Source organism: Pseudopodoces humilis, chromosome 20, assembly GCF_049639895.1.
Source record: "Pseudopodoces humilis isolate 2021_Gansu_Grassland_sample_001 chromosome 20, ASM4963989v1, whole genome shotgun sequence".
In the NCBI taxonomy this organism is placed as follows: domain Eukaryota; kingdom Metazoa; phylum Chordata; class Aves; order Passeriformes; family Paridae; genus Pseudopodoces; species Pseudopodoces humilis.
In genome coordinates, this window is record NC_142219.1 from 4,643,875 (window position 1) to 4,667,926 (window position 24,052).

General features: G+C 58.2%; 2 protein-coding genes across 4 annotated transcripts; one reads left to right on the plus strand and one right to left on the minus strand.

Annotated features, from left to right (window-relative positions):
• Window positions 1-471: 471 nt before the first annotated feature.
• Window positions 472-8,642, plus strand: ASPHD2 (aspartate beta-hydroxylase domain containing 2). The gene is made up of 4 exons (XM_005524330.3): window positions 472-547; window positions 2,907-3,978; window positions 6,196-6,309; window positions 7,161-8,642. Exons 2-4 carry the CDS (start codon window positions 3,099-3,101, stop codon window positions 7,268-7,270), a joined length of 1,104 nt encoding a protein of 367 aa, XP_005524387.2. The 5' UTR covers window positions 472-547; window positions 2,907-3,098; the 3' UTR covers window positions 7,271-8,642.
• Window positions 8,643-11,422: 2,780 nt separating this feature from the next.
• On the minus strand, window positions 11,423-23,994 carry HPS4 (HPS4 biogenesis of lysosomal organelles complex 3 subunit 2). Of its 3 annotated transcripts, XM_088064959.1 has the most exons (15): window positions 23,879-23,994; window positions 22,958-23,048; window positions 22,111-22,254; window positions 21,960-22,022; window positions 20,996-21,103; window positions 20,279-20,395; window positions 20,069-20,163; window positions 18,790-18,862; window positions 18,075-18,108; window positions 17,463-17,559; window positions 16,111-16,999; window positions 13,688-13,820; window positions 13,398-13,506; window positions 11,601-11,820; window positions 11,423-11,485 (listed from the first exon to the last, which is right to left on the minus strand). In XM_088064959.1, exons 1-14 carry the CDS (start codon window positions 23,911-23,913, stop codon window positions 11,649-11,651), a joined length of 2,160 nt encoding a protein of 719 aa, XP_087921085.1. In that variant the 5' UTR covers window positions 23,914-23,994; the 3' UTR covers window positions 11,423-11,485; window positions 11,601-11,648. The 3 variants fall into 3 exon arrangements, with proteins under 3 accessions (XP_087921085.1, XP_087921084.1, XP_014109370.2); XM_088064958.1 differs by lacking the exon at window positions 11,423-11,485 and having other exon boundaries at window positions 11,511-11,820; XM_014253895.2 differs by lacking the exons at window positions 11,423-11,485; window positions 21,960-22,022 and having other exon boundaries at window positions 11,511-11,820.
• Between the last annotated feature and the right edge of the window lie 58 nt (window positions 23,995-24,052).

Sequence of the window (24,052 nt, forward strand, 5' to 3'; positions counted from 1 at the left end):
CTGGAGCCAGCCCCTATTCCCTTGGCGGCTGCATCCCTGGGCGCTCCCACCCCTGGGACCAGCCTCCCCAGACTGCTGCAGCCCCCAGTGCCCGAATCCCTGGAGCCACTGTCCTTGCCCCGTCCCGCTGCACCCCCGGTGCCCCCGCAGCTCCCGCGCCGCCGCCACCCAGCCCCCGCGTCCCCGGGGCCGTGTCCCCGCGTCCCGGGGTGCCCGCGGCCGGGATGGGCGCTCCCTCGGGGCTCATCGCCGCCTCCTCCCGCCGCTCCATCGCGGGGACCCCTCCCGAAGTGCCGCAACCCCGCGGCTCCCCCGCCCCTCCGGGCCCCTCCCGGCAGCGCGGGGCGGGGGCGCGGGGCGGGGGCGGGCGCGGGGGCGGGCGGGCTGTGCGGGGCCGGGGCCGCAGCTGCCGCCCGGCGCGGTCCCGGCGGGGGCGGCGCGGCCCCTCCTGCCCGGGCTGCTGGGAGTTGTGGTCCGCGGCGGCGGCGGAGCGGCGCGGAGGGAGCGCGGCCCCGCACGGCCCCGCACGGCCCGGCGCGGGCGGCAGGTCGGTACCGCAGCGCTCCGCAGCGCATCGCGGGGGGGCCGCGGGGGCGCGGGGCGGCAGCGGGGCCCGCGGCGGGGGCGCAGCCCGGAACCCCCGCACCCCCGGCCGGGGCAGGGGCTCGGCACGGCCGCGCCGGGTGACGGCGCGGCGGCAGGTGCCACCAGGGTGATGGGACGGCGGCACGGCCGTGCCATTGTCACGCCGGGTGATGCGGCCACACCGGTGACACCCGCTGACGCCGCCACGCCGGGTGACACCGTCACACTGGGTGAGAGCAGCGCGCGGGTGACACTTACTCTGGTGGCACCGGCGGGGTAGCGTGCTCAGGAGAGGGTGAAGGGAACACCCGCTGCTCCGGTTACGGAGCGGCACGGGCATCCCGCCTCGCCCCAAGGCTCCCGCTCCTCATGCTGCTCCCAAAGGCGACGCCAGCCGTGCCGAGCCGAGGACATCCCTGCCACGCGTCCCCGTCACCGCAGGCACTCGGCCCGGGGACCCTGGCCGGGCTGAGCGGAACCCGCCGCCTCCAGGAGATGCCAGGGCCACCACGGAGCCACCGAGATGCAACTTTGTGCTGCATCGAAGCCTCTGCCTTCCTTATGTAACACGGCTGCTGCTGGCACGGTGCTCGCCTCCACGTCCTGCACAACTTCGGTGCAACGTGGAATTGATCTCCACTCCCTGGAAGGGCTCTGCCATTATCATTAACTGAGGAGCCTTTTCTGGGATCTCAGGCCAGGGGTGCAGGATGTGACCCGTCTCGGAGCAGGGCCGTGGCTGGGAGGTGACAGCACCCAGCGGGTGCCCTGTGCAGCCCCAACCACACGGTGTGTGTGGGGAGCAGTGCTGATGTTTGGGGCCCTGTCCCAGCCCCTCTGGAGGTGGCTTTGGTCAGGTTTGCAGCGAGGTGTCTGTGCTGGCACAGGAGGCAGCTCCTGGGCTGGTCCCACGGAGACTGTGCCCAGAGAACCCCAGGGCTCTGCAGCCCGAGGCTCCCTGGCTCGCTGGGGTCGGGCAAGGCGGTCTGTGGGTACGGGGGCTTGGATTTCTTGCTGCTCTGATGGTTTCCCGCTGATCTGAGGTGTTGCCTGCAGCCCTGGGGCAGCAGTGGGGTCAGTGTTTTTGCTGTGCTGCCCTTGCAGGGTGTGACTCTGACCTGGGGACCCCGAGGCTTTGGACCCCCCCCAGCTCTGTTCCTCCTGTGTCTTCACGTTGCCATCGACTCTGACCGAGCGTGGCTGCTGTGCCTGAGCAGCTCCCCTTGTAGGGCACCCTGGATACACATCAGCCAGGGCTCTGCTCCTTCCCTGACGTGCTCCAGTCCAGCAGGTAGCACGGGGGTTGTGCTGGCCTCGGGGGACACCCCTGGGACCCACTCTGTGGTTGCACCCCTGGAACCGAGCCTGGGCGGGAGAAGCGGGAGTGTCTGGAGGGATGCCAGCCGTGGAGATGGAGGAAAGTTATCTTGAGATTCCCGGGAGGCTGTGACATGCCACGTGGGCTGCAGATCCCGGGATGGGGCACGCAGGCAGCATGCTACAAGGAAGTAGGGTGGAGGCAGGTCGGGTGTGTGGATGTTTCTCCCTGGGGTGTAACACTGCCTGAATCCCAGGTCTCCAGCCCTGCAGCACATCCCTGCTGTAGGGTCAGATCCCATCTGCAGCCCATCTCCATCACCACTGATAAGGAAATACACGTTGAGAGGCTGCAGGACCTCGCTAGGAAGGGCTGGGGAGGGGTTGGATGGCTTCCCTGGCTCATAAACCCATCCTGCTACTTAGAGTCAGTGCTCTTACTGATGAGCTGGTGAAATCAAACAAGCCTCCCTGACCTGCCCTTGTTGCCCCCACCCTGACCTGCTCCTGTGGCCATGTGCTGGCCCTGTGGCCATGTGCTGGCTGAGCTCTGGGCTCTCCCACAGCTCAGCCTCTGGAGGGGGAGTCACTTCAGAGCCGTCAGATGGAGGGGATAAGCTGATGTGATGCCAGATAGGGCAGTGAAGTGTCTACTCTCAGTGTATATTCACTTAGCAGCCAGATTTCAGACAAGATAAGGCAGCAACTTAGGAGAGAAACTGGAGGATGAGCAGGAGGGGAGATGGTCATTGGGGTGGTGGGAGATGGGGTCTGGGTCTCCCCGCTGCCTTTTATTTGTGTATTTGTGGAAGATGCTGTTGAGAGCACTGGGGAATTTACCCAGCATGGGCTGATGTTGGGTTCCTTATCCACCATCCCCTCCCTGAGGAGCCAGTGCCCCACACAGTCCCAGTGCTCAGCTCTGGCTGTGTCCTGTGCACTGACCCCAGCAGGGACCCCACGGGGCAGCTCTCTCCCTAACACCTCTGGGTTTCTCTCTCCAGAACATCCCTCCAGCGCGGCCTTTCAGGATGATGGGCCCAGGAGCGCCGGCAGGGACCCTCTGGCCACGTGGCTGCTGACCCAGGGGTGCTGCCGGGCACCGCTGCCAATGCAGAGCTCCCGGGAGCGCAGGGCAGAGCCGCCGCTCCGCTCGCCCATGGCAGCCCCTTCTCGCCGCGCCCCGGCCCGGCTGCATGGTGTGGGTGCCCCTGAGCCCCACGAGCAGTGACCGCCGGGCCCCGCTGCGCGCTCCCAGCACCACCACCATGTCTCTGGAGTGGCTGATGGACTGGAGCTGGTCCCTGGACGGACTCCGGGATTTCATCGCCACCGGCATCCAGTCTTTCCGCGACTGCGACGCCACGGCCCTGGTGGCCGTCGCCTGCCTGCTGGTCCTGTTCGTGTGGTACTGCTACCACGTGGGGCGGGAGCAGCCCCGCGCCTACGCCACGGTGAACGCGCTGATGCAGAGCGCCGAGGCCAACGGGGTGCAGAACGGGTTCGTGTACTGCCAGTCGCCCGAGTGCGTGCGCTGCTCGCACCACGACGGCCTCAACCAGAAACTCTACCACAACCTGCAGGAGTACGCCAAGCGCTACTCCTGGTCCGGCATGGGCAGGATCCACAAGGGCATCCGCGAGCAGGGCCGCTACCTCAACAGCCGGCCCTCCATCCAGAAACCAGAAGTCTTCTTCCTGCCCGACTTGCCCACCACGCCCTACTTCTCCCGGGACACTCAAAAGCACGACGTGGAGTTGCTGGAGCGCAACTTCCAGACCATCCTGTGCGAGTTTGAGACCCTGTACAAGGCATTCTCAAACTGCAGCCTCCCGCAAGGATGGAAAATGAACAGCACGCCCAGCGGGGAGTGGTTCACCTTCTACCTGGTGAACCAGGGCATGTGCGTGCCCAGGAACTGCCGGAGATGCCCACGGACGTACCGCTTGCTCGGGAGCCTCCGTACCTGCATTGGCAACAATGTCTTTGGGAACGCCTGCATCTCTGTGCTGAGCCCGGGCACCGTCATCGCCGAGCACTACGGGCCCACCAACATCCGCATCCGCTGCCACCTCGGTGAGTGTCCGGCGCTGTGGTTCGTGTGTCGGGAGGGTGCGGAGGGCTGTGGCCGTGACTGCGCACAGGAGCCCCAAAAAAAGCCTCTGGCACCCTGTGCTCTTGGGGCTCAGACACCTGCTCTGCTTTGGCCTGAGGGAGGTTTTGGGGGCTTTGGTGGTGACAGCCTCCTGAGGAGAGGCTGGTGCTCAGTCCCTGGGTACCTGAAATCCTCGGGGTCTCCAGATCAGCAGCAGGACTGTTTCACCTCCTCCTCCTGCTGACCCAGAGCCATGGACTCTTGCTGATTTTACATAGGGGTCTCTGAACATCCCCCTCTCTGCAGGCAGGTCCCTCTCCCATCCCGGGATGTGGGACAGCCTGGGGTGCTGCTCCAGGACTGTGTTGTGCCACTGGCAGCTCCCCTATCCTGGAATCTCAGGTGCTCTGCATGGGACATGGGTGAATGGGAGCAGAGGTGCTGCTTTGGGGTTTGCAAAGCTGCAGGTGAGGAGGGCAGGGGGGCCCTGGGCTGTCCCCTGCGGTGGGTCAGGCGCTGGGTTGGTGGCACAGTGCTCCCTGCTCGGCGGGCAGGGACGGGGAGAGCCCACGCGGCACAGATGGCCGGGCTGGCACAGCACCGACCGTGCCGGGGGAGGCACCGCACGGGCCCGGCTGGCAAACACCAACCGCGCCTGTTCAGCCAACAGCTCGGGTAAACACACCCAGGCAGTGCTGGCCATTTGTTTGGAATGGGAATTGTCTTCAGAGCTGATTCCAGGAGCTGCTGGGCAGCTGGGACCTGCCCTTGCTGGTGCCAGGAGGAAGCCTGTCACTGACTCCTCTCTCTGGGCCACTGGGGGATGTGCTCCCCTCGTCAGGGGCTGGGAGAGGTTCCAGGAGGAACCAGGGATGTCTGAGTGGGCTCAGGTGAGCACACCTGGCACACAAATGCCCTGGGCAGAGGAATGACACAGCTTGTTCTTCCACTGGAACTCTGCACTGGGCTGGGGGCACACTGGCACCCCCACCTTGGGGCTGGGAACGCAGCTCTTGCTATGCCCAGGGCACGGATGGGTTTAAGACACAACCTGCCCTTTCAGGGAGCTGGATCTGCAAAGCCAGCACAACCATCAGTGGGGCGAGTCACTGCCGAGGATTTACTCCAGGCACAGGCAGCATCCATGGGCCAGGGCATCCCGAGGGTGTGGGTGGGATGGAAGGGCTGCAGGCTGCTCCCTCCCCGCATCCCCCAGCAGCTCAGCTTCCCTGTTCCAGCATCTCCAGCTGAGTCTGTTGTGCAGGGAAATGGCTTTGGGTTTTGCAGCCTTTGAAACAGCAGCTTTGTAGTCCCAGCTTTGCCGGGCAGCTGGGAGTCCCTGCTGCGCTCGCTGGGTTTGGCATCGCTCTTGGATCCGTCCTGCTCGTTTGCTGCATCGTTACCGTTCAGCAGCCACGTGAGCCCTGACCCCTTTCTCCGCCACGGCCGCATCTTCGGGGCAGGATGGCTCTGCAGCAGCTCCAGGGTCCCCGGCACCGTGGGGGGGTGACAGTCCCAGTGCAGGAGGTGATGGGAACCCCTGTCAAACTGCCTTGGCTTGTGCTGGTATTTTAAGAAAAGACCCGTTTTATTTCTATGATTGTCCTTCATGTGGCCCTCACAGAGCTGGTTCCCTATGAGAGTTTTGTGACCCTGCTCTGGATTTCTGTCCTTGCAGCCCCATGGGTCACCCTGAGGCACTTTGGGTGGGGACCGAGGGATGGGGCAGGTGCATGGGGGGCTTGTGGCAGAGCCACAGTTGAGCCCATTTTCCAGGCCCAGTATAATTCCTGCTCCCCCAGCCTTGCCTGGGGCAGGGTCATCACTGCAGGGCTGAAGGAAGGAGCAGGAAGGATCTGCCTTTGGTCCTGAAGTTGGAAAATATCCCAGGAGCTTGGCTCCCTCTGCACACCTCAGGGCCATGGGCTCTGGGGACTGGGGAGATATGTTCCAGACTGTTCCAGATATGGAAGTAGTGCCTGAGCTTGCTGGGGACAGTGAAAGGGAAGGAGGGAGCAGACAGGGAGTGGGCAGGGGCTGAGCTGCTCCAGGCTTGGGGTTCAGGTCACTCTTTGCAGGGCAGCAACCCCTCAGCAGCAGCGTGGAGCTCACATGGAGCTCACTGTTTGCTCCCTGCTGGAGCCACAGGGGACCGGACACGGCCTGACCCTCCCTGTCCTCTCTCTTTGTGCCTGAAGGTCTGAAGACACCCAGCAACTGTGAACTGGTGGTGGGGGGCGAGCCCCAGTGCTGGGCTGAGGGCCGGTGCCTGCTCTTCGACGACTCCTTCCTGCACACGGCGTTCCACGAAGGTGAGTTCAGTGTGTGGGGCCTCGTGGTGACCCCTGTGGTGTCGGGGACTGGGGACGAGTTGTGGGGGGCACCCAGTCCCTTCTCCTGTCCCAGCAGGGCCGTGGGGCTCAGGACAGGCCCCTGCTGTCCTGGCCTGCCCCAGGTGGGAACAGCCCTGCCCCTGGCATGGCAGGGCTCCCCACGACACGCTCCCTCTGCCTCAGGCTGCTGGGGCATCCTGGCACCCCTTTCCTGGCACGTCCCTGGAGCCCCCTCAGCCAACTCACGGCTTGCTCCCATCCCCATTTGCTCAGCCCAGCACGGGGCCTGCTGACCCTCCTCTCCCCTCCGCAGCAGCTCAGCTTCCTTCACTGCCGAGCTCGGCGGGGCGGCCCCGGCTGCGATGTCACGGGCTCGGCCTCCTCGGGCCCTGCTGCGGCTCGGTGCTGACGTGCCAGCGGCGCCTTTGTCTCCCCCGCCGGGGATCGGCCTCACGCCCGTGGATTGTTCCTCCCTCCACCGCTGACGGAGGCTGTTCCGCTCCAGCTCTCCCGGATTACCCGGCATTAGCCGCCCGTGGCATAAAAGCATCAGGCAGAGCTGTTCTGCACAGGGGAGCGTGCGGAGAGAGTGGGAGAACAAAAGCTGTTGCTTCCACATCAGACCTGCTGTGGGATTGGGAAGCACAGCTCCGTGCAGGGCCAGGAAGGCTGGAGTGGCGCAGCAGCCGCTCCCTGCACAGATCCAGGGCGCAGCTGCAAGGAGGCCCTGCCTCAGGAATCCTCCGGGTGCCCAAAGCAGCCCTGGCAGGGAGAAGCCTGACCTGTTTACCGGTGCCTCCCCGCCTCACCCTGCGCTTCCATCCCCGCAGGTGCCCCGGAGGAAGGTCCCCGCGTGGTGTTCATGGTGGACCTGTGGCACCCCAACGTGGCCGCGGCCGAGCGCCAAGCCCTCGACTTCATCTTCGCGCCGGGACGATGACGGCGCTGCCCGGCCTGGTGGGTTCAGGGCAGCTCGGCCGGGGCCTCTCCCGGCACAGGGGCCTCGGTGCTCCCTGCCGAGGGTCTTGTAAATGGAAACTGTGACGTGTATCCGCGCCCATCTCCTTCCTCCATCGTTGGCTTCAGGGATTCTTTTCCAAGCGCTGGCGCCTCGGCCCTGCCGGGGTTCGCTGCCCTCCTGCTCCTTCGTGTTCTGTTGCTACTGTGTTTTGCGGTGTTCAGAAGTAGAGTAACAAGCCCAAGGGTGCTCGTTTGAATGTAATGTAAAAATTTTTCTCGTGGTCATCAAAGGAACAACACACACACACAAAAACCATAACAGCCAACCAGCCTGCCCTGCCCGGCTGCGGTCCCAGATGGACGGACAGATGGACACTGGGGGCTGCCATGGGCACTGTGCTCCCCCCAGGCTGGGTCTGATGGGGTGGGCAGGGCACAGCTCTGCCCACAAAGAGCCCTCCTGGGGCTCCAGCTTCCTTCTCTGTGTGCCAGCTGGGGCTCCCCAGCCCTCCTGCCCTCAGAAACCCCTTCTGTCACTCAGGCAGGGAGCAGAGTCCACCGCCAGCCCAGCAAGGCAGGAGCCCCTACCTCCACCCTGCTGAGGGAACAGCACACACAGTCGTGCTCTTCAGTCTGACCATGGGCGTTAGCAATTGCCCAAATCCCTTCCTTGCTCTATCTGCTATCCTCAGTTTTCCCAGCTCCAGCTGGGAAGCCCTGCAGGGGCAGGGATGCTGTTTGGGAACAGAGAATGGGGGTTTTGTCTGTCCATAGGAAGAAAGGAGGTCACCATTCCCTCTGCTGCTCCATCTTCTCCTCTCCTCGAGCCAGGCACACACAGCAGCAGCTCCCATGGACCTGACACCATCACAGGAGAGGCTCCCAAGGGGGGTTAATTCTGCAGCCTGAGCAGTAAGCCCCCACCCTGGGGTCCTGCCCACCCAGAGACCACCACACTTTTCCTGAAGCCCCCCAGCACCGGGGTCTGTTTGGGGTCTGGGGGCTGGTTTATAACACCCTCCCCAAAGCACAGTGTGTGGTGGATGCTCACAGCTCTGGCTGGGAACCCTTTGCCTCCGTGCCCTGCCCAGGAGGGACCAGCCCTGTCCTCCAACAACTTCTTTACAGACTTTTCAGTGATTCGATTGCAAGATAAGGCAGAGATTTCAAATACATCTGAGATATTTTTTACACCCGTCTTGTTACAGACTACCTGAAGTGCATGATTTCTACACGCATTGGCTACCTGGACACAGGCCCTGGGGAAGCAGGCTGGCTTTGTCCAAAGGTTGGTAACATTCATACAGTGGATAAGCAAAGATTATCAATAAACAGTTGTGCTGAAAACAGAACGGGCTTTGCCTGCTGCTCTGAGTCCAGGGTCAAGCAAACACTGAGGGGTTGGGTCCTGCTTATCTGGCTGCTGGTGGGGAGAAGTGGCCTAGAAAAAGCAGGAGCTGCAGGGTGGGAGGGGGCATGGGCCTGTTTGCCAGTGATACAGTGAGCAAGGGTAGTGCTTTAAAATAACCAGCCCATGGAAACTCCGTCCTGACCAGTTACAGCCTCCCAGGCCTGGATATGGCCAGGTTGGATGGGGCCCTGAGCAGCCTGATCTAGTGGGTGAATCCTTGCCCATGGCAGGACCTTGCAAATGGGTATTTAAGGTCTTTTTCAACCCAAACCATTCTGGGATTCTGTGATGTCAGTGCAGCCCAGGCTGCCAAGGAGCACAGGGATCTCCCACAGCCCATTGGACTGGGCACAACTGTGGCAGTGCTGCCTGGCCCAGGGCAGCAGAGACTGTCCCCAGCCATCCCCGGGAGCAGTTGTAGGCCTGAAGCTCCCTGGGCTCCACAGAAGCCACCAGCCTTGCCAGAGCATCCACAAACCATTTCAGGAATTGCTTCCAGCTGCCTGCACTGATGGAGCAAAGACAGCAGCTTCCCAGGAGCAGCTCCAGGGCAGAGGGTGCTGCTCAAATCCTGCCCAACTGCCTGAAAACCAATGCCTCACCCCCTTAAGCACAAAGCCAGCTTGGCAGGGCAGGAATTGCTCCCCACGAGCCCCCGTGGCTCTCCCTGGCAGTGCTCAGAGAGGCTCAGCTGCTCCTCATCCCCTGATGCTCAAAAATGTCCCATTTTTAAGCATCCTTTCCAGCACAGCCATTGCCCCACAGGCTGGGAGCCCTGTGTGTGCTGTTCTCTCCTGAAGAGCCCAGGGCAGGTGTGGGCTGGGTGGGCAGGCATGGGCTGGGTGGGCAGATGCAGCCTGAGCAGCTGAAGGAGCAGAGCCAGCCCAGCTGTTCCTGGCCGGCAGACGGCTCAGCAGATTGCAGCAGAAGATCCCTGACGGCAGCAGGCAGGAGCATCCATCCAGTTTGTGCTTTGCTGCTGTGCCAAATCTCCCTCCTGTCCCTCTCAGGCTTTTCCTTCCACTTCTCTGTGTTTCCTGCTACAGCGCACAACCAGTTCCCAAGCGCCCAGGCAGGATCCAGGCAGATGTCCCCAGGGAGAAGAGCAGGCTGGAGCTGCTCCTGGTGCTTCCTGTCCTGGGAATTGCAGAGGGAACCCAGATCTGCTGAGGGCACAGAAGGGACAGGCAGAGCAGCATCTCCCAGAGAGGCCACTTGGCTCAGCTGAGCAGGGATCCCAGAGCACACAACCCTCATCCCTCCTGCCTTCTCTCACCCTGTGAAGCCTCTCTGATGTTCTTCCTCACAATGTTCCCTATGCTCCCTCCAGAACAAGAGCAGCTTGTCCATCACCCAGTGGAAGTGTGCAGGGAAGTCACCAGGAAAGCAGCACCTTACCTTGTGCCATCTTCCACATGGAAGTCACTGAAGCAGGAGGTCACCAGAGTGGCTCCAGCTCAGGTTTCCCATGGAGTTTTTACTCCTACACTGCCAACAGGCTCCTGACAGTCCTTCCATGCCCAGGATGGGAGCAGTGCCAAACGACTCTGCTCCTGCTGAAACACCTCCTCAGCTGCCAGGGCTGGCAGACGGGTGGCATCTGTGCCCAGCCACCCCTGAGCAAGCAGCTGGCTCATCTCTGGAGTCCTCTGAACTTCCCAGAAACGTCTGCAGAGCAGCCCTGGGATGGCAGAGCGACCTTGGGAACTGTCTGTGCTGGAGTGGGATCAGAAGCTGTGGCAGTGGTGACCTTCCTGTGCCCAGCTCTGACACTGGAATGAGCCTGCTCAGCACCTCCCCACGTTCATGTCTCTGCTCACCATCTCTTGGTGACAGCAGTCACCTATCTATCCATCAGAAAGCTTCCAAGCACCTGCTCTGCAGGAATGATCAGACCAACAGGCTCTGTTCAACCCCAGCACTGCAGGAACCACCCTTGGCACAGAACTAAACAGCTCCCACAACCCAGCCCATCACACCAGGAACCACAAACATGACAACAATGTGACTCTGGCTGCTGACACAGTGCTAGGATGAGCCTTGGAGACTCCTTTATTTCCACAGTCACACTGAGGGGTGTGTCTGCAGCAGCAGCAAACCCAGCCAAACACACGTATCCATCCCTCAGCCTGAGCAGCCACGGGCTCCCCTGGCCACCAATGACTGGGGACACTCTCAGAGCAGAAAGGGAGCAGCTGCTGAGGGCATACAAAACCTCTTTGGTCCCATCACCTAAGAAGCAACTTTGGGGTCTGCGGAGTGTGGACAAACGGAGCAGTAAGAGCAGTGAAGCGAGGTCCTGCAGCAGGAGGGAGGGAGCACAAGGAGGGCAGGGCAGGGCTGGGCTATCACTGACCAGGGAGGTGTGGAGGGACAGGGACATCCCTCCAGAGTCACCTATGGTGTGAAAACCTCCTGGGAGCACCCAAAGGGAGATTGTGAGCTCTGCAACTCTTGTTCTGCTCCTGTGTGAGAACAGGCAGGCACTGCTAACCAAGGTAAGGCACTAGGATCATTCCCATGGATTAAGGGATATAAATAAAGGCAAAGTCTGACCAGGGCAAGTGCAGGCACAGTGGCTGACTGACATCTCTGAAAGCCAGCACTGCCCAGGGGCTGTGTAACTCAGAGCAAGGTGAGGCTTTACCTCAGATCCAGGCACGTGGGGAGTCTGCAGAGCACCAAGAGAGTCCCTGTAAACTCCATGTAAACCCCAAAACGCTGCATTCTGCCCTCAGTCTTTGGTAAATGCTGTCAGTGACACCTGCACTGGCCCAAAACGTGCTGTAGGACAGGGCAAGGAGTGTCCCTTCCTCAGGGCCAGGCAGGCTGGAGACTCCACAGAGGCAAGGCAGGGCCTCCTGCCTCTGTTGGCATAAACAGCTGAGATTATCCTTACTGGAGATGAACATTCTGCAGGGCTGAGCTGCTGTCCGAGCACAGCAGCTCACAGCAGGTTCACCCCATGCTTCAACAGCTTCTGCTTGGCCTTGCTGGGCAGGCTGAAGGCGCTGTCGTGCGGGTTGGGGACGCCTGAGTTGCGGAGAGGAGCTCCCAGCTGCTGGAAGTAGGTCTCCTGGACAGGATTCCGGCAGGCATACACGGCTGTGGAGGCGTTCCTGGAGGGGCAAGAAAAGGAAACTTGACAGCTTTGGGCAAGATTCACAGCTGGGCACTGGGTTCCCAAGTTTTGAGAGGGACTTTCAGGTGTCAAAGCACAGGAACATGGAGCTGAACAAGCAGCAAAACCCTGAAGGTTACAGGGAACCAGACCCTCCTTCTAAAGGGTCCTGGCATCCTTGAAAGGGAAAGTGGGATATCACAGAATCATCTAGTTTGGGAAAAGACCTCCAAGACCATCGAGTCCAACCTGTGACCGAGTCCAGCTCGGTGCTCTGGCCTGGGAGACAAGGTGGGGATGGGTCACAGGTTGGACATGATTGTCTGGGAGGGCTTTTCCAAAATTAATGATTCTGGGATTCCGTGTGTGGCCACGCTTCAAAGATTCCCCTTCCTACCAGCCCACCACGAGCCTGGAACACTCCTCGTGCCTGACATTCCTCCTCTCCCACTGCTCTGGCCACAATCAAATCCCAGCACAGCACCTCGCAGCAGGAACCATGTGTTCAGTCACAGGTGTGATGAAGCTCAGAAAAGAGTCAGATTCAGTCACCACCAAAGCCGTGATTAAAAAGTTTAATTAAGACTAAGAATCCCCCCTCCTGGAGTATTCCCTGCAGGAGGGCTGGCAGGGAGCAAAGCCAAGGACCCTGGATTCCTCCTCGAAGGAGGAAAGCAGCAACTGCTATGTTTGCTGACACCCTTCTGTGACAACTCTCCATAAAAGAAAGCAGTTTTAGTCATCTTGTTACTCAGGCTGATTCACACATGGAGTTGCTTTTTTCGGGGTAACAGGGAACACGCCAGCTTAGCCAGTCAGTTTAGGATTGGATTTAAGGAGCCAGCAAAGCTCATGCTAAACGAGGAGTCCTCCAGCACTGAAGTGTGTGATTCACATTCCCTTGGCAAGCGGTGCCAGAGCAGCAAAACTCTGTAATTCCCAGGAGCATCTTTATTTCATCATGTTTTGGACAAACAAGCAGGAACAGGTGGGTGGGATCTGTACACTCCCAGCTGAGTTAAGGAAAGGGGTGTTCACTTCAGCCCAGGCCTGGGGAAGGGCTCTGGATGTCAGGAAAGGCTCTGGATTTTGGGAAAGGCCCTGGCTGTGATAAGAGACCATCCTGCCTGGTGCATCACAATTGAGTTTGCCATGCACATTGTAGTGTGTTTCCAACCCAACAAGCCGTGCAAGAAAACAACATCTAGGTTGCCAATTCTGGGTGCCTTTGGCTCCCTGCTGAGACACAAATTTATTAGGAACAGCTAAATTTAAAACTGCGTCTTAGAACCTCATGGTGCCAGGAACTGGCAATTGTGTGAGTGCTGCATCTTAATCCAAGCCATGGCATCACTGAGCTGTGCCCTCAGTCCACCCTCCTGGTGCCACTGCAGCCTCTCAACATCGAGGCAGAGCATGAAGGAACCCACAAGTCAAAGCAAATTCAGGGAATAAAGCCAGGTGACTTGGGTGTGGTCACAACCTGTGTCGAAACCCAGGCAGCCTTGGAAAGGGGCTCTGCCCTCCTGTGACCACCTCTGAGCCTGGGACAGGAGGGTTGTGGGTACCCCTTACCTGATGATCACTTCTGAGGCCGTGGGGAGCTGGCTGAAGTCAGAGTGGATGAGTGTGGCTGCCCTCAGGAAGTGCCGGTCCAGGGGCCCGGGGGTGTGGGGCAAGTTGGCTGCACGACAGGAGAAAGGAGGTGTTAAAAACCCACTCTGCACTGTGCCCCCTTTCACTGAGCAGGAAAAGGCTCTGGAGCTGCACAACAGGCTGGGGACACCCTCAATCCCAACAGACAAAGAAATGTTCCCATAAACCCCATTCTCCTCATTGCTCCCTCCCAGAAGACGAAGGCTCACCCGTGAGGACGTTCTGGACACAGTCATAGTGTGTGAAGGTGTAGTTTGTCCTGGCTGAGGCCGAGGAGTCCTTGGGCAGAGTCTCCCTCAGGTGAACCTCGAGGCCATTCAGGGAGGCCAGGCTGCTGTGGTACTGCAGGTAGAGAGGGAAAGGCAAAGCTCAGAGCCTCACCTGGCCTTCAAGGAGGTGCTGGAGAGAGTTCAGGTGACAGAAGGAGCGGACCCTTCCTCGCTCTGCTGTGCAGCTTCCCATGTAGAATGCCTGGGAAGCTTGGGCACAGAGGGAAGCAGACAAGCCACAGAGCTCCCAGGGTCAGGCTGGATGGGGCTCTGAGCAACCTGGTCCAGTGGGAGCTGTCCCTGCCTGGAGCCAGATGGGCTTTAAGGTCCCTCCCAACCCAAACCAGTCTGGGATTCTACGACTCAGAAAAGGGCCCTTCAACCTGAAAATCAGCCATTAAGCCACCTGATGCTACTAATTACAGGAAAATGCGAGGCCCCATTAATTTACTATCAACCATTACTCTCCAGGGCTCATTTCACATGATTTACATCCCCAGCCAGGGACATTCCTTTGCTTACACCAGGCAGTACAAACACACAACAATGCACTAAATGAATGCCAAGCTGCTGTTCTGCAGTAGCCCAGAGGCCCTGATCATGCTGAGGCTCCCTGGGCACAGGCAGGGCACAGGCAGGGGTTCTCCACCACTCCTGGGAAGATTAACTCCATAATCCTCATCCTGCCAATGTGCTTTCCCCTACTGGGGAGAGGATCAAGCCTTTGTTCAGCAGGACGGCAGTGCCTGGCCTACCCTTGACCCCTGTCACGCCACAGATTTTCCTTTCTGTGCAGTGAACTGGAGGGATAAGACCTAAAGAGCAGCAGGAGGCGAGGCCAAGAGCCTCCCACTCCACAGGGAAAGTCTGGGATGGAACCCGCCCTCCCAGAGGTTTGCAGCTGCACAAGTAGCATATTTTACCCTTCTATGGTGTCATTTGGGGGCCTCAAAGCATTCAAAAAACCATTAATTATAACTCAGCTTTGACATCCCCGAGAGCTGAGGGTCATTTTTAACCTATAGATAAACAAAGGGACAGACAAGCCGAGGTTGTGCCTCAAATCCACCAGCAGCAGAGCCCAGCTGCACCTCCTGGGACACTGCTGTTCCTCCTGGGACAATGGGACATGCAGGGCACCTCTCCTAAGGGATAACAACCTGCACCCACGGGAGGGAGCAGCAGAAGAGCCCAGTCACAGCTGAAATCCAAGCTGTGTGACAGTGCAGTTTTGGTGAGGTCCATGACAAGGCTACGTGAGATGGAAGCAGGATGTTTGGGGAAAGAGGAACGTGAATGGATTGAGAGCTTGTCAGCCCCAGGGCAAGACATCAAGGAAAATGGGCTGTGCAATCCCTCCCTGTGCAACAGGGATTCTCCAGTGTGACAATTCCCACCTGCCTGTGTCCCCCCTGCTGTTCCAGACGAGCAGAAAGGGGACAAAGTGCCACATCTGGTGCAAAGGGCCCCGGCTGCACCTCTGGGTTCAGCTGATCTGGCAGCAATCCCAACCCAGGCACATCAGCCCTGCTGTGCAGAGCAGTCATTCCGCAGCTCCCAGGGCCCCAGGTGTCCCACAGCTCCGAGGGGAAGGAGCAACCTTGAGGCTCTGCATTAGTCTGAGCTTCCCTCCACCTTCCAGTCTGGCTGGGTAAGGAAATTAGGTTGTTCCTATGGCAACTGGCATATCAAACAGGGCTCTGCAGCTTTGACTCAGCTCCTGGTAGGGAGGCAGAGGCCAGGCAGCAGCTCTGCAGCTGATGCTTCCCAGGAAAGATGGGGGTCCGGCACATCCTGCCCCTGCAGCCCCGTTAGCTCTGCTCACAGGGGATCCTGGGCACCCAAATCCCACCACAGGGAAATTTGGGATTACTCTGGTGTTACCCAGGTGCAGCACCCACAAGGCATCCCTCTCCCCAGCCCCAGGGAGCAGCCTGGAGGCTCCCACAGCCAAGGGAACCTCTCTGGGACCCGCTGCCAGCCACGTCTGCGCTGCTCCCCGAGAGAGAGGCGGCGATGCTTAGGGCGGGGGTTTAACAGAACCAACCTCGCTTCCCCAAAAGCACCGAACCAACGGGGATCCCCAGCGAATCCCAGCTCCAGCGCAGGCCCCTGGCAGCCCGTGGCTGTCTGTCACACCCACACGCTCTGCTCCGGTGCCGGCACTGCCAGACACCAGCAGCACCGGGAGCTGCCTGCGAGACGCGGCTGTCCCTGCTCCGACAGCTCCCACGCAGCCGCGGCTGCCGAGCCCGGCACAGCTCGGAGCAGGTGATGGAGGCACGGGGAGCACCGTTCAATGCTCCCTCCTCAGCTGTGACCCCACCAGGGCAGCTGCAGTGGGGCAGAGCTTTCCCACTCACCACATCCTCCACGGCGCTGCGGTCCCTGCGCAGCTGCTCCTCGGCCAGCAGCGACAGCACCAGCCCCTGGATGCAGTGAACGTAGAGGCACAGCTGGGCTGGCTCACCCCCTCTGCCACCCAGCCTGTCCCAGCTGCCCTCCCCGCTGCTGGGACATGGCCTGTCCCCTGCAGGGTCACTGGGCAGAGCCTCCTGAACCCCTGGGAGCAGCAGCTGCCTCCTGCTCTGGAGCTGCGGGTGTCCAGCAGGACCCGGACAGTCCAAGCCCCACACGTGGCCACCAGCTGTGCTGCCACTTCCTCCAGACACACGGTCCTGGCTCACAGTCCGTGGCTTGTCCTGCTCACTGGATTTTCTTCTGCTCAGCTCCCGGGCAGGAAAGGGAACAGCTGGACTGTGGCTGACTGAAAGGGAATTTTGGGAAGCGCAGTGACCGACATTAGAATCCGCAGGGGATTCCCCCTTGTCCTGGCTCTCCTGCTCCCAGGTGTAAGGGCTGGGAAAGGAAAAGCCTTCCAGGTATGGACCTCTAGTCCAAGCACATTCGGTCTGGAGTGAGGAAGGGCTTGGGAGCTGCTCTGTGTCGCTCTCTGAGGGGAAGGATGTTTTCCTGCCGAGTTCTGAGCCTTCACTGCCTGCTCCACTCAGGTTTGCAGCTGGAGAATTCCTTGTGCTGGCTCCCATTCCAGAGAAGTCCATCAGAGGACTTGCAGAGCTGCCCAACTGCACAGCACCTCCTGGGGCAGGTGTGCCTGAAGCATCCTCAGGGGACTCCTGCACAGAGATTCCATCCAGGGCTTGGTTTTCATGAGCTCCTGTTGATTCTGGAACTGCCTGGGAGCAGAGAGCACTCTCCTCTCCTCTGGGGCCTGCTGGGGACATGGGTGACCTAGTGGGAGATGACAAATGGATTAAACACTGAGCAGGATCTGTGTGGAGCTATCCCACAGCTGATAACCCCACTGGCTCCTGGCACTGATCAATGGCTGATCCATCCCCTGCGACAAAGAGACCTGGGAACAGGATGGGCTGAGGTCTAACACAGGTGAAAAGCCTGGGAATCTGACACTGCAGGCTCCTGGGAATGCCCCTCCCTTGTCCACAGAGCAGTGCTGTGAGCTGAGGGACAACAGATCACAGCTGGTCTGGGGAAGCAGCTCTGCCCCAGGCTGCTCACAGCAGGGATATGGACACGGGAATTCTGCCCAGCCTGAGGGGCCTCGGGCAGCTCCAAAGGCCGTGACAGAGCCTGAGTGAGTTCCAGGGAAAACAGTGACAATGGCAACAGGGACACTGTGCCTCGTGTGAGCTCCTGCTGCAAATCCTGCCCCTGGGTCAGGCTGCTTTCCCACCTGGCCATCCACTCCACTGGGAAGTCCCGGAGCACGGAGACTTCCTCTCCTGTCAGGAACACCGGGATGATCCGGACGCCCGGAGGCAGCAGAGACTCTGCAAGAGCAGGGGAGGGGTGAGGCTTCAGTGAACATGTCCCAGCTTCAAAAACAGAAACCAAACCTCATCAGGGCAGCCTTTTCCTACTCTCCCAGCATTTTCCCATCCTGCTCATACCCTTCATGCCTGACACAGTCACATTTCCCCTCAGTGTTTCCATCCTGGCAGATCATCTCCACACTGATGCTGAGAGGGGATGGCTGGAGGTTTGGACTGCAAGCACCAGCCATCTGTTGTCAGGGCCTGGCAGTGGCCAAGTGGCCACATGGAGAGCTGGAATTAAGGCAGGCATGCTTGGGAATCTACAGAACTGGAATAAAACCCAAAAGAGCAAACCCAGCAGAAGGAGCTGGTTCTGATTACACAGCACAGGCTGGCTGGTGGCAGCAACACCCTCTGGGAGAGTTTGGAGATAACTCCAGCACCCAGCACAGCTTGGATATGAATCCCAGAGAACCAGCTCGTGCTCCCATGCAGGGAAGGCAGCCCATAGGATGCAGCTGGATGCTCACCAGACTCCTGTGACTCCTCAGCTCTGGGCTCACTCTGCAACAAAAGCCAAGAATCAGCTCTGTGGATGGATAAGGACACCTCTGTCACCCTCCCAGTCCCCCAAGGCTGCAGCAGACCCTGCACCACCTCCCAGCAAATGCTGGCTCTGTTTGGTGCTGGGAAGGGTTTTGGTCCTTAGGGAGCTCTCAAAGCCAAGGGGAGCTTCCCAAGAACCAAAATACACCTAAAAGTCAGGACAGAGCCCAGATTTATCATCACCACCTGCTCAGGGCACAGAAACTCCCTTCATTCAAGCAGAAGAACAGCAAAGGTTGCCTTCATATCTGCACACCGACAGCTTTTTTATAGAAGATCTTGATCACATAAAACTTTTGACAAGTTTTAAAGCAAATGAAAACTGCTGTTTGTCCCCTTCAGACACTCATTTGGTGGACTTCCCAGTAAATACCATAACTTGTGTAAAAAGCCAGTCAAAACATCACATAGGTGAGATCACACATATTCAGTAAGTTAAAGACTGAAAAAAAACCCGAACTGATGATTCCTAGTGCAGAAGTCTTGGAACCTTTTTCAATCATAACTAAGAAAAGCTTTAAGCATCAGCACCAGCATTTGTCCTTCCCCATGGTGACACGTGCCAGATGTGTGTGGCAAGAGCTCCCACACCACATCCTTGCAGGGATCTGCTTGCAGGGAAGGTGTTCAGCAGCATACCTGGCCTGGGGACTCGCTGCCCTGCAGGAGGACTTTGGCAGTGAGTGGAGGTGGCAGCTGGGTGCTCACAATCCTGAAAGGACAAAGCAAAGTCACACAAGCACAGAATGGCTTGGCTTGAGAGGGAACTTACAGATCATTAGTTCAGAGAACTCTGATGGTGTTTGGTGACAAAATACCTCTACCAGACAGACCAGAGACACAAGGTGACACACCCTGGTGCAGCACAAGGCTCCCAAGTCCCTCCTCAAGTCAAATGTCCAGGTTCCTGCACTCTCAGGTGCTGCAGTGACTCACTCCAGTGTCCTGCCTGCAGCTATGAGGTCACTCCCTGGCAGATGCTCTCCCTGTGGCACATTTCCAGTGCTCGTAAAAGGTGTCACTGGAACAGTTCATGCCAAAGAAAAATGGCACTTGAGTGCTGCTGCCAAGGAATTCTCGGAATTCCCCACCTCCTGTCTTTCAAGGCCACCTTGGAGGCTTTCCTTGAAGTCTTTCAGTCATCTTTGATTGAAAGAAACTGGAATTTATCCTGGGGAACCGTGGCTCATGCGCCTGTGCACTTCCTGTCAGTACAGTGGTCCTGGCCAGCAGGTCAGACAAACCCAGGGACAGATGGACACACCTGCACTGAACTGCAGAGGGAACACTGCTGGGAAAGCACAACATCCACTCATCTCCCTTTTCCTTGGTGACTTCCCCCTAAAAAGCCTCAGAAATTCAGTCCTCACATCCTGCTGCGTATCAAAAGCAGCAGATTTCTACTAAAATCCAAGTCTTGAACTCCTTCATGGTGATGAGCACATTGGAGAGACTGTTCACAAGGGCCTGGAGTGACAGGACAGGGGGCAATGGATCCAAACTACCAGAGGACAGGGTTAGACGGGATATTGGGAAGGAATTCTTCCCTGGGAGGGTGTGAGGCCCTAGCAGAGGCTGCTCAGAGAAGCTGTGGCTGCCTCTGAATCCCTGGAAGTGTCCAAGGCTGGGCTGGATGAAGTTTGGAACAACCTGGAGGAGTGGAAGGTGCCCCTGCCCATGGCAGGGGGTGGAACAGGATGAGATTTAAGATCCTTTCCAATCCAAGCCATTGCATGATCCCATGACTGCACAGACCACTCAGTCTCAGTGACACAGGACAGACAGGGACTGCCTGGCCTGAAGCTCTGATGGTCCTGCTGATAACCAAGAACAGCCCTTGAGCTTGGATGCACTCCAGGACCCAAGCCCTGGAAAGGGGTGGATTTTACCCTCCAGGGAACACCTGGAGGTTACTTACAAGCCTTTGTACTGGATGCAGCCTGCCAGGACATGGGGAGAGCGCTGGCACGTCTGCAGGATGAGAGCTGCCTTCAGCAAAAGCAGGGGATCCACCTGGACAGGGAGAGCCAGGGCAGTGAGGCCACAGAATCCTGGGAAACCTTGAAGCAGCAAATAAACAAGCACAGTGGCACTGGGGCAGGTCTAGAGGCAGAGGACAGGCTCTTACCTTGGTTTTGTCCAGATGCCAGAGGGAATTGAAGATCCTGTGGAGGTCGCTGGTGTTTTTTTGGATGTGTTCAATGTACCTGTCCCACTCCCTGCTCAGCTCCTCCTGGGAAAACACCTGTGGGTGACAGAAACCCCCACACTGTCACTGCAAAGTGTCCATGCACTTGGGATGGGAGATGCAATCCATGTGGGCCAGAGCCTGTCAGGAAAAGGTCAGGAAAAGGTGGGAGACAACACTGAGGGCAAACTGCTTAGGGTGACCACCTGGGAAAGGCTCAGCAGAGCCCCACAGGACCCTGGAGCAATGGCAGGGATGACCTGCTCACTTTTCCAGGTCCCACTTCTTGGATGTGTGACCCTTGGCAGGAGGAAGGCAACACAAGGGAACATTGCAGAGCTGGGACACCTCAGGAAGGGTTTAAATCTCCCCAAAAGTCCCCAGGTCCCCAGTCCCTCGTTACCATGTCCCCATGTCCCCAGTCCCTCGTTACCGTGTCCCCATGTCCCCAGTCCCTCGTTACCATGTCCCCATGTCCCCAGTCCCTCGTTACCATGTCCCCATGTCCCCAGTCCCTTGTCCCCATGTCCCCAGTCCCTTGTTACCAGGTCCCCATGTCCCCAGTCCCTCGTTACCATGTCCCCATGTCCCCAGTCCCTTGTCCCCATGTCCCCAGTCCCTCATTACCATGTCCCCATGTCCCCAGTCCCTCGTTACCATGTATGCACCACGCACGGGGCCCTGGTAGAAGGTGAAGAGGCCGATGAGCTGCTCCAGGAGCCGCCGGCAGCTCACGTCAGGCAGCTCCACAGCACAGCCCAGAACCTGCAGCAGGCACAGCAAGGGATGGAGAACGCTGCCTTGACAGAACTCAGGCATGACAAGTGAGAACAACTCTCATCACTTTCACACAAGGACAGGCAACTCTGTGCAGGCAAACAGCCCTCGGAATCACAGGCACAGGAAAAGGGAACACAAACATACCCACACAAGAGCCCTGGCACAGACAGGATAAATAAATATCAGAAATGCAGCGCTTCAGACACACTCCCTTCCCACGTTAGATGACCTAACTTGATGCTTTAATAGCTAAGAACATTTTCCTGAAATGAAGTACTTGAAAATATTCAAAATAACTCATTATTTTTATTATGATGCTCCATTTAGTTTTTGAGTTGCTGAAACAGAAGCAGCAGTGCCAATTAAATGGGGCTGACTGGCCTCAGCCCAGTTCCCAGGGGATGGTTTGGGGCACTTTTGTCACAACTGCCACATGCTGCTCTTTATATACCAAATGTCTGTGGACACTGACAAAGCTCTGGGGATGCTGAGGGCTAGAAGAAAAGAACAATCAGACTATCAAACAGTGACTGTGTCCTTACAAACTGCAGCACATGGAATTCTGTTATGCCCCACCCCTGGAAACATCCAAGACCAGGTTGGACGGGGCTTGGAGCAGCCTGGGCAAGTGGAAGGTGTCCCTGGCCATGGCAGAAGGTGGAAATGGATGAGCTTTAAGGTCCCTTCCAACCCAAATCAATCTGGGATTTTGGGATTCTGTTTCCAGCCAGGAACATCTTAAGAAATCCCTTTGGGTGTGGGCATAGGAATGAGGTACTTGAAATTTTTCTGCAGGAAGCTGAAGCGACTGCCAAGCCACAGAAAACAGAATTTAAGTTACCTTGCAATGAAATTTGTGCACTGCAAGGACCCTCCCCAGCTCTCTCCAGGTGTAGCCCACACCCTGAAAAATAAACCCTCTTTGTCTGGGTCCAGTCCTTCAGTCCCTGGCTGTTTTCACTCTGTGACTGCTCCAGAGCTCCTGAACTCACCCACAGGAAGTCTCCATCCACCACCACGGCGAACTTGAGCTTCCTGAGGCGGATGAGGCTGGGAGGGGCCCCGGAGATCTCGGTGAGGCAGCGAACAACCCCGGCCATCTGCCCACACAGCAGCTCCTGCTGCTCCGGGACCGTCTGCCAGGGAGCAAAGGCTTTAACTTCCCATTAAAAGAACTCAGGGAAAATAAAACAAAAATCACTGCTGTTTTCAGGTATAAATAAAAAGTAATTATCATTTCAACTCAATTTACAGAAAGGCTTGTCAGGCATTGGCACAGGCTGCTCAGGGCAGTGGTGGAGACATCATCCCTGGAAGTGTCTAGAAAATGTGTGGCACTTGGGGACATGGTTTAGTGGTGAAGAGGGTGCTGGGTTCCTGGCTGGACTTGATTTTAAGGGTCTATTCCAACCTTAACAACTCTGGGATTCTATAAATCAAATGCAGTAGAACAGGCAAATTCCTGGGAGAAAAATAATTGAATTCCTTTTTTCCAGGCAGCACAAGGACCTGGGACTTATGGAGAGGGACTTTTATCCCTCATATGTGTTTATTCATAACACCAGGCCAGACCTGGGCTGTGCTGGCCCATTCCTCAGGGAGGGAGCAGAGTGTAACCCCACTGCTGTGCCCCCAAGCCTGGTGGAGCCCAGCCCTGCTCTACCCAGAGGTAATTGATAATTGGGATTTATTAAAAAATTTCTTAAAACTTTTGTGACTTAAATAAAACTTAAAATTTTTGTGAAGTAAGGATTAATCCAAATCAGCTGGAAGCCCGACCCTTCCTGATCCAGAACCATCAGCATCCCTTTACAGGTACTGAAATAAAGCAGACATTACCTGGGAAGGGTAAAAATAACAGATCCCGGCGCTTGTAGGATCCCCTTCCTCCTTCACTTTTGAGCCATCATAAAGGAAAAAGTAATTCCACCTAAAAAACATTGGCAGAAATTATTGTGTGTTTGAAAACTGTTACCCTTCTCCCTCGCCTTTCTATTTCTTTGGAAGAGCAACAAAAGGTTATTGCAAATATTACTTGTAAAATATTACAGTATATTACTGCAAATATATGACATGATTCTTTGCACAGTCACACTGAGTTTACACCCAAAAGCAGCACCAAGAAGGTCCCTCCCGACTAAATTTGACCACTTTTGTGAGTTTAAAATAGGTTCTATAACTCCACCTCTCAGACACGTGGAAGGAGAAGTGGATTTGTGAGATATTGTACCCTCAGCACACGGGATAATTATCGAGAAGTGTTATCCATGCGCATCCCAAAGAGCTCCCGAGGAGCCGGAGACAGCGGGGTCCCTCCCAAGACGGGATCCCACTCTGCTCATCATTTCTTGAACGCGTGTTCAGCAACACTTTCCACCCTGTCCTGTCAGCCAGCACCACGTCACAAGCTCGGAACGAGCTCCGTGCGGGACTTTTCCGGCAGGAACAGCCCAGCTCTGGGAGCAAAGCTGGGAGCAAAGCTGGGAGCAAAGCTGGGACCGAGCTGGGACCGAGCTGGGACCGAGCTGGCTCCGAGCTGGGACCGAGCTGGGACCGAGCTGGCTCCGGGGAACCCGCGCTGCTGCCGGGCCAGGAGCGGGAGGCTGGACCCGCTCCCGGACCGCCCCTCCACGGCCCTGGGGCGACCCAGGGACAGGGACCGAGCCGGATCTCCCCCACGGCTGGGGGCAAAGGGCCCGAGGTGCTTCCCGGGGCGGCGACAGGCGCGGCGGGGAGGCGGGAGCGGGGCTCGGGGCTCACCATGGCGCGGGGCCGGGCGCGGCGGGGCGGGACATGGCTGCGGGAGGCTCGGGCCGGCTCGGGGATGCTCCGGGCGGTTCCGGGATGCTCCGGGATTCCGTCCCCCCCCACCTCCTCCCCGCTCGCTCCCGCCGCCGGTTCCGGGCGCGCCCCCGCGCACGTGACCGCGCACGT